Source organism: Enhydra lutris, unplaced genomic scaffold (assembly GCF_002288905.1).
Source record: "Enhydra lutris kenyoni isolate GAN:26980312 unplaced genomic scaffold, ASM228890v2 scaffoldscaffold30, whole genome shotgun sequence".
In the NCBI taxonomy this organism is placed as follows: Eukaryota; Metazoa; Chordata; class Mammalia; order Carnivora; family Mustelidae; genus Enhydra; species Enhydra lutris.
Window position 1 is genome coordinate 5,950,535 of NW_019154114.1, and position 11,054 is coordinate 5,961,588.

An 11,054-nucleotide genomic window follows, 5' to 3' on the forward strand; every position below is an offset into this window, starting at 1 on the left:
ATATATAGTGCATTGTACTTATTTATTCATCTATTGATGTACATTTGGGTTTCCATCTTTTGGCTTTTGTGACTAATGCTGCTGTGAACACTGGTGTACTCATAACTGAGTCCCTGTTTTCCAGATCTTTTGAGGATAATTTCTTTTACTATTAATTTAAATTTATTCCTAGGCGATCTTTTTTGTTGCTCTTCTAATGGGGTCTAATTTGTGTATTTGAAAGCACTATAACAGTCTGAGGTATATATTGTTGATTTTGTCAGTAGGGGGCACATGATTACCTGTGTGAGCTTGTTCCTCCCGTGGAATTGTCAGCTTCTGGAGGAAAAAGACCCTATAACTTACTTTTCAATTCTGGGCATAGGTTTTTCCTTAGGCTGTGCAGACAGAAAACCTCAGGGAATATTTTTCATACTGGGCCCTGTTTTGCTTAAATGTACCTCCCTAATGATTTAATTTCTCAGCAAGAAGACAGTTTCGTGGTGGGCACAGCCGAGGGGACAGTATTCCATTTTCAGCTGGTCTCTGTGACTTCCAACAGCAGTGAGAAGCAGTGGGTGCGGACAAAGCCATTCCAGCATCATACACATGACGTTCGAGCAGTGGCCCACAGCCCGACAGCACTGATATCTGGAGGTAGGTTGCACTGTGCGAGGCTGCTGCTTTACCTGTCCATGCAGGACTTTTTCTAATTCCGATTCCTTCTCTCCCAACCCCTGCCCCTCCTGCCCTAGGCACTGACACCCATTTAGTCATTCGTCCTCTCATGGAAAAAGTGGAGGTTAAGAATTATGATGCTGCTCTCCGAAAAATCACTTTTCCCCATGTAAGTATCACCCGGTAGCCCCCACTGTCCCTTTGTCCTGTAAGACTGAGTATAGCTCACACTTCCTGGGCAAATCTGTAGGTCTTGTGTTGTTGCCTACTTTCTTCATTCTTCCTTCTGTTTTTGAGGCAAGGCTCTCACAAAGACCTGTACAGGTACCAAGAGATTTACAGTAGCACTCCTCTTTCTTGTTCTGGAGAAATCATTCCCTTTTCCAGATAATTGTGGTTTATGAGGAGTTCATTTGTTTTTAAGACTAGATTCTGTTATTTTGGGTGGGGCTAGGAAAATCCAGGTTTCCTGTGTTCCTTCCTAGGTAAAAGGACATCTTCCCAAGCTAGAAACTCTTCTTACTGCTACCTGCTTCTACATTCCATTCAACCAGTAAACCTTACTGAGTGTCTCCTCATTGTCTTGTGAATTTAGTCATTTCTTTTTGTCTCCACTGCCATTATCCTAGTTTGAATCAGTGTCTTTTCTCATCTGGATTCACTTGTTAAATAATCTCCTTTTGGGGCGCTTGGGTGGCTCAGTTAGTTAAGCACCTGCCTTTGGCTCAGGTAATGATCCCAGTCCTGGGATCGAGCCCCACTTCGGCCTCCCTGCTCAGCAGAGAGCCTGCTTCTCCTCCCTCTGCCTGCTGCTCGGCTACTTGTACTCTCTATCTCTGTGCCAAATAAATAAAAACCTTTAAAAAAAAAAATCTTTTATTTACATTTGTGACATTCCAGCCTGGTCTCCATTGATCCACTCAAAAAACAACTTTGCTCATCATTCCATGCTTAAAAGCCTTTGGTATTCCCTTTTGCCTTCATGATAAAGACCTAATTCCTCAGCATGGCCTATGAAACCTGTCTTGGTCTGGCCCTGGTCCTTCAGCATCTTCTGTCACTAAATCCTGTCAAACCCTTGCTGTACCTCATCCCTACCCCCTCCCAGTTCAGTGTGCGGAAAGACTGTATTCCCTCTAATGCTTTCTTATTAACTTGCAACAATTCTGCATGCTTTCACTCTGCTTGGAACATCCTGCCCTACCTTTTTTGCCTGACTAGTTTTTACTAATGTGCCTAATCAAGGCTCCTGTCTTTACCCCCACGATGCTAGATTAGATCTCTTTTTTACTTTTTTCCATTACATACTGTGCTTGGCCCTGTTAAAATTCTTAACACATGTAGTGCAGTTGCCTGTTCAATTCTTTGTCAACCCTTTTAGACTACCAAGCTTGAGGCCAGTAGCTATGTTTTTATTTACCATTATGTCCTTAGGTCCTAGGACAGTGCTGGCATATGGTAGGACTTAGGACATTTTAATGAAGTACATGGATTTCAACAGTAAAAAATGTGCTGGGATGTTTGTACTATATTGCACTGAGGCGATAGGATACCTTGACTTATTTGTCACTTTTCAATTTTTTTTTAATACAGCGACGTCTCATTTCCTGTTCAAAGAAGAGGCAGCTTCTCCTTTTCCAGTTCACTCATCACTTGGAACTTTGGCGACTGGGATCTACAGTTGCAACAGGTACAATGGGGGAGAAAGTCTTTTCCAATAAGAAAACTGGAGAGAGAAACAAAAAATTAGAATTGTAGTTGAAAATCTGTAGAAAAATGGAAGTAGATTTTTCTGTGTCTTCAGAGCAGTTTGTTTCAGTGTTAGAATCATTAGCAGGATCATACGTTAAAAGTTGATTCTGTAAGGTACACTGCGAGGTGTAGTGGAGGTAAGAGTTGTAGAATCAGTTTATCCTGCCTTGACTGGGATCAAAACAGGCTGTTGAAAGTGAGAAGATATCATGTTGGGTAGTGACAGCCCTGCATAGAAGAGGTCACATGGATCTTACTGGGGTGATGGCCTAGTGGCCTTTTGTATAGCCTGTTCAGGAAATGTTTGGGCTCTGTTGTTTTACAGTAGATGAGAGGTTTTTGCTTTGGGCTCAAAATGAGCAAATGAAGTTGAAGTCGAGGTCACACAAACCCCACTTGTACCTACCTGCATGCCTGGCTATAGGTTGTAGCTTCGAAGAATTAGTGATACACTGTGGGCCGTAGCCAAGGCACCCAAACAGGAGCTCAGAAAGTGCTCACTGCTTTCTGCCTCATAAACCCAGGAAACTGTGGGTTTACTAAGTCAGACATTTTTTCTGATTTCCCAGGGGTAAAGATTCCATTCTACTCAGGAATGACTTTTTAGTAAAAAGAAAACTGTACAAATAATCTTTCTTTGAGAAGGAAAACCTCAGGGAAATTTCTTGTTCCAGGAAAGAATGGGGATACACTTCCACTTTCTAGAGATGCAGATCATTTGCTGCACCTCAAGACAAAGGTAAGGAAGTGTAACTGTGTATTCAGGCTCTGAAGTCCAGAACATTTCTCTTATTCTGCATTTTGAGGGTTACTTGGTTGATATTATAAACTGTAAAATCTTAAATGATTTGAATGAAGAACTAGTGTGAACAGGACTAAGTTTCCTGAGTTAGGCATCCAGAATTTATTGGATGAATGAATACAGGAAATTGTGTTTTTTCTTTTGGTATTAATATGTAAATATTTGCATATTTTGTAAAATTAAAATGGTACAGGCAGCTCAGTTGATTTCGGCTTGGGTCATGATGTTAGGGTTGTGAGATCAGGGCTCCATGTCAAGCTTTGTGGTGAGTGTGGAGCCTGCTTAAGATTCTCTCTCTGTCACTTCCCTCCCCCTCTGCACCTCCTGCATGCACTTTCTCTAAAAAAAAAAAAATTTAAATAATTTTAAAAATGGTATAAAACTATGCAGTGAAAAAGGAGCCACCTCCTTGTGCCAAATCCCGGTCCCATTCTTCATAGATAATCACTGCCAATAGTTTCTTGTATACCCTTCCAGAAAAAATTTTCCACCTGTGTGTACATGGGTATATCCTGTATTTCTCCAGTGATGAAAATTAATATGCAAACTGCTCTGTAACTTCCTTTTAAATGTCTTTTTTTTTTTTTAAAGATGTTATTTATTTATTTGAGTGAGAGCAGGAGCAGGAGCAGGGGAAGGTGCAGAGGGGGAGGGAGAAACAGACTCGTGGCTGAGCAGAGAGACTGACGTGGGACTCCATCCCAGGACCCTGGGAACACGACCTAAGCCAAAGGGAGACGCTTAACTGACTATGCCAACCAGGTGCCCCATTTTATTTATTTTTCCAGGTTTTTACCCTTTTTAGTAATTTCTGCACCCACTCTGAGGCTTGACCTCACAACCCTGAGGTCAGGAGTCATGTGCTCTTCTGATTGAGCCAACCAGACGCCCCTAAATGTCTTTATTTTAATTACACAAATATTTGTGAATACAGTCTTACTGGAAAGAATTCAAACAATATTTATAGTTTATGTTCCTGACCTCCTCTTTAATTTTAGTCTGCTCTCCTAGAATAATTATTGTTAATCGATCCACTATATCTCCTTCCAGATCTTTTTCTGTGTGACAGAGTATGTGTGTGTCTGTACGTAGGTACATATATTTAGATATTTTGCGAGTTTTTTAAATTACACAAATGTTACATTAAACTTTTCCTTTGTTTTGTAGATTTTTTTTTTGTTTACTATTTCTTAGAGATAGGTAAGGCAGGTATCATAGACAAAACAAACAAACAAAACCCAGAAAATGAGTTTTCCAAGTCACGTGGCCTGCAAAGCTTTACCACATTAAATGCTTTTCTTCTCAGGTTTCTAAAGTTAGGGTTTAGAATGAAGCTATCTTTAAAATACACAAAGGGGGCGCCTGGGTGGCTCCGTGGGTTAAGCCTCTGCCTTTGGCTCAGGTCGTGATCTCAGGGTCTTGGGGTCGAGTCCTGCATCGGGCTCTCTGCTTGGCGGGGAGCCTGCTTCCTCCTCTCTCCCTCTGCCTGCCTCTCTGCCTACTTGTGATCTCTCTCTGTCAAATAAATAAATAAAATCTTAAAAAAAAAAATACACGAAGGGCTGAGATAAGTTCATAGTATTCATAGACCTTTGTTCTTGGTTTTGGAAATCAAGCCACACCATTTAGGTGCTGTACTTCTGAAATAATTGTAGTGATAGCATATGAGTGTCAGGATTATGTGTAGCTATTTGTGATTATGTCCACAGTGGCAGTAGGTTGAGGATTCATGTCATAGTGAACCTTACCATGTGAGGTTTTTCTGGTTATTCATCCTGATACCTAACATTCCCAGGGTCCCGAGAACATTATTTGCAGCTGTATCTCCCCTTGTGGAAGTTGGATAGCCTATTCTACAACTTCTCGGTTTTTTCTTTATCGGTTGAATTATGAACATGACAACATCAGCCTCCAAAGGGTAAGTGATAACCCAGTGTCTGGTTGAACATTAAGAAATTTCATAAGTATGTGATTTTCGTGTGAAGTGGAATGTATTGGGTATGAATCTTTGCTCAGTGAAAAACTATTTGGAGGCAGCTGTTATAAAACAGTCTTTTATTTCCATTTTGAATTAATTATATTTTTGGAGTAGGAAAATGCCAGAAAGTGGCAGTAAAGAGATGAAGGGGGGGTGGGGATAGATACATTACAATAGCACGTCAGTGTTCTAGGCCCTTGGTCAGTTGACTTCCTTAGATACAGGAAGCATTACTGCCTCATAAGCCTGGCTATAATTATTTTTGATGGGTTCTAGGTGTCACTTTTCTCACTGGTTTTTTACTACCCGTTTACCCCAAGGTTTCCAAAATGCCAGCATTCCTTCGCTCTGCCCTTCAGATTTTGTTTTCTGAAGATTCAGCAAAACTCTTTGTGGCATCAAATCAAGGGTCTCTACATGTCATTCGGCTCTTGGAAGGAAGCTTCAAGCACCTGCATACTTTCCAGCCTCAGTCAGGTGGGAACTTGGTAACTGGCCAATGGAGAGAGTTGTCAGACTCTGATGGATTTTTTTTTTTTTTTCCTTTTAAACCTCATTCATTGTTGGATTTCCCTAATGCTCTTCTCCACCCTGCAAATACTCACATGTTTGTAATTTAAAGTAGGAGGAGATATCTGGCAAGTGAAAACGCTTGATGAGATCTGAAATGTTTCTTACACCTACTCTTTTCTCACTGGGTTTTTGATTCCTTGTTTGGGGCCAGAAGTTTCATCACCCTTCTCAGAGTTTTGTTAGCAGAGCAAGGAGAACGTTAAAATCATCTGTAATCCTGGCACCCAGAAATAACTACCATTAATATTTTTGTGTACTTCTGATACATGTTTGTAAATAGGTATTTCTTTGAACGTGTTAATTTTCCTGTTGGTTGTTTTTATTTTTTTTAAGATTTTATTATTTGCACAAGCAGGGGGAGTGGCAGGCAGAGGGCAAGGGAGAAGCAGGTTTCCTGCTGAACAAGCAGACCAATGCAGGGCTCCATCCTAGGACCCTGGGACCATGACCTGAGCCGAAAGGAGATGCTTAACCCACTGAGCCACCCAGGTGCCCCTTATTATTATTGTTATTATTATTATTATTTTAAGATTGTATTTATTTATTTGACAGAGATCACAAGTAGGCAAGGGGAGAAAGAGAGGAGGAAGCAGGCTCCCTGGTGGTGGTTTTTTGTTTTTGTTTTTGTTTTTTTTAGATTTACATACTTATTTGCGAGAGAGAGCCAGAGTACAAGGAGGGAGAGGGACAGACAGACTCCCGGCTGAATACAGAGCCAGACACAGTTGGATCCCAGGGCTCTGAGATCTTGACCTGAGCCGAAAGATACTTACTCTACTGAGCCACCCAGGCACGCCCACCCCCCAACACACCCCCAACCACACCACGGCCCTGGTTGTTTTTATTAAAGTTGAACTTATACATGCAGTTGCATTACTTATAAAGTTCGTGATTGAATTTCTCAACATTCTTTGAGAGCGTGAGTATGCATGACTAAGTAACTGTGTATAGCTGTTGCTGAGATCATGATTGAGAACTTGGTACCCAGTACTTCCCATGGGCCTTTTTCCTCCTCCCTTGGCCTGGATCATAGCACCTTCACTGTCATTTAGACTCCATCAGCCTAGAAATTCAGCTCTTTTAACTTAAACTCTCAGGGTTCTGAGCTGCTCCAGAAGCATATATGAAAAGAAACCCACAGTTTAAGAGTTAGATAAAATAAGTGACAGTGTGTATTAAGTACCTGTATATGATTTTATTAAAAAATGTAGACTGTGTATTTTGCATTTAGCACCCTTTAAACTTAGGCTTTGCATTATAGATACCACTTTATTTGCTCTTCTTTTCTCATCTCTTGTCATCTTATAGTCAGGCTTGTTTCTTCACAGTCCCCAAGCCTGTGTATTCCAGTCCTTTTTACTTAGCTCACGTTGTTCTCTATCCTTTTCTGCTCACCTCACTCATCCTTCAGCATCTGTCATATGTCTTCTTATAAATAAAGCCTTTTCATTGTGTGCAGCACTTATTTTGGCATGTAACCTTGCTGTTTGATTTTTAATCCACATGAGTCTTCATTTTGCCAGATAGATTTAAGATCCCTTGATGATGGAGGCACCTTGGTTGGTCAGTCGTTAAGTGTCTGCCTTCAACTCAGGTCATGATCCCAGGCCTGGGATCGAGCCCCACATTGGGCTCCCTGCTCAGCGGGAAGCCTGCTTCTCTTTCTCCCACTACCCCTGCTTGTGTTCCTTCTCTCACTATCTCTGTGTCTCTCTCTCTGTCAAATAAATAAATAAATAAATCTTTAAAAAAAAAAAATCCCTTGATGACAAAGATGGCCCACATGTACAGCAGCTACCCAGTAAATTGAGTATGTGCCTCAGGCCTGTTAAACTTGCTGTTTGTCCTTAACTTTGATTAAAAACCGGGCGCCTGGGTGGCTCAGTGGGTTAAGCCTCTGCCTTTGGCTCAGGTCATGATCTCAGGGTCCTGGGATCGAGGCCCACATCGGGCTCTCTGCTTAGCGGGGAGCCTGCTTTCTCCTCTCTCTCTATGCCTGCCTCTCTGCCTACTTGTGATCTCAATCTCTCTGTTTCAAATAAATAAATAAAATCTTTAAAAAAAAAAAAAAAACAAACCATTTGGTAGGGGCTCTTAGGTGGCTCAGTGGGTTAAGCCTCTGCCTTCAGCTCAGGTCATGATCTCAAAATCCTGGGATTGAGCCCCACATCGGGGTTTGCTCCATGGGGAGCCTGCTCTGCCTCTCTGTCTACTTGTGATCTGTGTCTGTCAAATAAATAAAATCTTTAACTATAAAATCTAATATATATATATATATATGTATTACATATATATAAAATAAAATTTAAAAATAAAAATAAATAATAAAAACCATTTGTAGGGGACACCTGGGTGGTACAGTCAGTTGAGTGTCTGACCCTTGGTTTTGGTTCAAGATCATGGTCTTAGGGTTGTGAAATTGAGTCCCATGTCAGGCTCCATGGTCAGCGCAGAGTCTGCTTAAGACTTCCCTTCTCCCTCTTACCCCCCCCACAACCCTGACTCTGCACTCTAGCTTGTATTCTCTCAAATAAATAAATCTTAAACAAGAAAAAAGCATTTGATAGGAAAAGGAGTTTGAAACAACTAAAATACAAACTTAGGTAGCTGCTACCTTGATTCTCCATTCCTATAGTAGGCAGTATCTCAGTCAGGCTTGAGCAAGTGATGCCTTCAGGTTTATCTCTAGCTCCTCTGTACATGAAGGATGGCTAATGAATAATGGAAATGAATAGTAAACTGACATCTATAACTTGTTTGCAGAGCTATCAGATTATCTAGTTGTGATTGCTGGCTTTTGCAATCAGGCCAAGGCTGGCTGCGGACACTGAATGCAGAGACTTAACTTATTCTCTCTGCACAGGGACGGTGGAGTCCATGTGTCTTTTGGCTGTCAGTCCTGATGGGAATTGGCTAGCTTCATCAGGTACCAGTGCTGGAGTCCATGTGTACAACATAAAACATCTAAAGGTGAGCATAGGTTTAAGTAGTAGGAAACAGGAGCAAGTTAACCCTGCAGTTATAAGACTCAAGGCAGATTGGTATGACCTGGAAAATTACTGAGGTTTTTTTTGTTTTGTTTTGTTTTGTTTTTCCAAACTAAGAATTTTTCCTGTTTTATTTGTCGGGAGCCCAAAAACTGTAATCTACAACATTAAAATTAGTTAGAACTGTGAAAGTACCATTCTACGGAAATTTGAAATTAAGGATTTATGAGTGATGAACTCACATCCAGGTTATTTCTGTATTGTGTGGAGGAAAATTCTAATTTACCCAGATGAATAGTTGCAGATAGTAACAATTTCCTTTAATAGTTTGCCTTGTAATTTCAAGGTATTTTTAAATTAAACAGAGGTTTGACAGAGGAATAGGTAAATATTTTTCACTAATTAGTAATGATCTTGTTCTTCACACACTGGATTACTAATGATCCCGTACAAATTTTCATCTTCATTATAAAAACCATACAAGAAGTACCCAAAACTTGTACTAAGCATCAAGCATTTATAGAACGATACCAAACTGCAGCATTTAATGAGTTTGCTTTATTAACTGCATAACTTAATCTTTATGACATTGTGGCAGAAGCACGCACTGCTCTTTGAGCCTTGCCTGGCATTTAAGAGTGTCCCTGTGTAGTGGTGCACACGTCTTGGAACTATATATAAATGTCTATGGCTAAGCATTAGTTTCTTTTAAATTACTGTAGAGCTGTAGATTCCTTGATTAATGACATTTATGAGCAATTCATACAGATGTAGAAATAGTAGCACAAGCTTTACTCTGAACTTTTCTGCAAATGCTGTAAGTTTTGTAAGCAGTTAAACATGTTTTTCTTTTTAATTAAAGTTTATTGTTTGGGGGTACTACCTGATGTTTCTAGGAACTTCCACAGAACTCTTTGAGTTCTAAGGAATGCTATTTAAAAACAACAGACCTAGACCATCCAGTCTTTCCTGAGGGAAGGTATAGAGTTGTGTTTTGTGTCTGTTATTTGTTCCCAGCTTCACTGCACGGTACCTTCTTATAATTTCCCTGTGACTGCTCTGGCCATCGCTCCCAATACCAACAACCTTGTCATTGCTCATTCTGACCAGCAGGTAAGAGAGTCCAGTGCTTTCTAATTCCTTTCTTTAGGATAGTAACTAAGAAGCTAAGATAATGACAATTTTGGAGGAGCTTTTTTTTTTTTTTTTTAAATAAACATATAAAGTATTATTAGCTGCAGGGGTACAGGTCTGTGAATCACCAGGTTTACACACTTCACGGCACTCACCATATCACATACCCTCCCCAGTGTCCATAACCCCATCACCCTCTTCCTAGTCCCCTCCCCCCGGTCACCCTCAGTTTGTTTTGTGACAGTAAGAGTCTCTTATGGTTTGTCTCCCTCCCGATCCCATTTTGTTTCATTTATTCTTTTCCTACCCCCCAGACCTCCCACATTGCATCTCCACTTCCTCATGTCAGGGAGATCATATGATAGCTGTCTTTCTCTGATTGACTTATTTTGCTAAGCATAATACCCTCTAGTTCCATCCACATCATCCCAAATGGCAAGATTTCATTTCTTCTGATGGCTGCATAGTATTCCATTGTGTATATATACCACATCTTCTGTATCCATTCATCTGTTGATGAACATCTAGGTTCTTTCCATAGTTTGGCTATTGTGGACATTGCTGCTGTAAACATTCGGGTGCATGTGTCCCTTCGGAGCACTACGTTTGTATCTTTAGGGTAAATACCCAGTAGTGCAATTGCTGGGTCATAAGGTACCTCTATTTTCAACTTTTTGAGGAGCCTCCATGCTGTTTTCCAGAGTGGTTGCACAGCTTGCATTCCCACCAACCGTGTAGGAGGGTTCTCCTTTCTCCACATCCTTGCCAGCATCTGTCATTTCCTGACTTGTTAATTTTAGCCATTCTGACTGGTGTGAGGTGATATCTCATTGTGGTTTTGTTTTGTATTTCCCTGATGCCGAGTAATGTGGAGCACTTTTTCATGTGTCTGTTGGCCATCTGGATGTCTTTGCAGAAATGTCTGTTTATGTCCTCTGCCCATTTCTTGATTGGATTATTTGTTCTTTGGGTGTTGAGTTTGATAAGCCCTTTATAGATTTTGGATACTAGCCTTTTATCTGATATGTCGTTTGCAAATATCTCCTCCCATTCTGTCAGCTGTCTTTTGGTTTTGTTAACTGTTTCCTTTGCTGTGCAAAAGCTTTTGATCTTGATGAAGTCTGAATAGTTTATTTTTGCCCTTGCTTCCCTTGCCTTTGGTGATGTTTCT

General features: G+C 40.6%; 1 protein-coding gene across 3 annotated transcripts in view; it reads left to right on the top strand.

The window, feature by feature from the left end:
• The window catches only part of LOC111152756 (UTP4, small subunit processome component), a 36,446-nt gene that overhangs the window by 19,214 nt on the left and 6,178 nt on the right, over positions 1-11,054 (top strand). For all 3 annotated transcript variants that reach the window (XM_022511366.1, XM_022511367.1, XM_022511368.1), the window contains exons 7-14: positions 465-636; positions 735-826; positions 2,251-2,347; positions 3,084-3,148; positions 5,007-5,129; positions 5,510-5,666; positions 8,626-8,732; positions 9,767-9,862. In XM_022511366.1, coding sequence (XP_022367074.1) covers positions 465-636; positions 735-826; positions 2,251-2,347; positions 3,084-3,148; positions 5,007-5,129; positions 5,510-5,666; positions 8,626-8,732; positions 9,767-9,862 — 909 coding nt within the window. The remainder of the gene's footprint in view (positions 1-464; positions 637-734; positions 827-2,250; positions 2,348-3,083; positions 3,149-5,006; positions 5,130-5,509; positions 5,667-8,625; positions 8,733-9,766; positions 9,863-11,054) is intronic.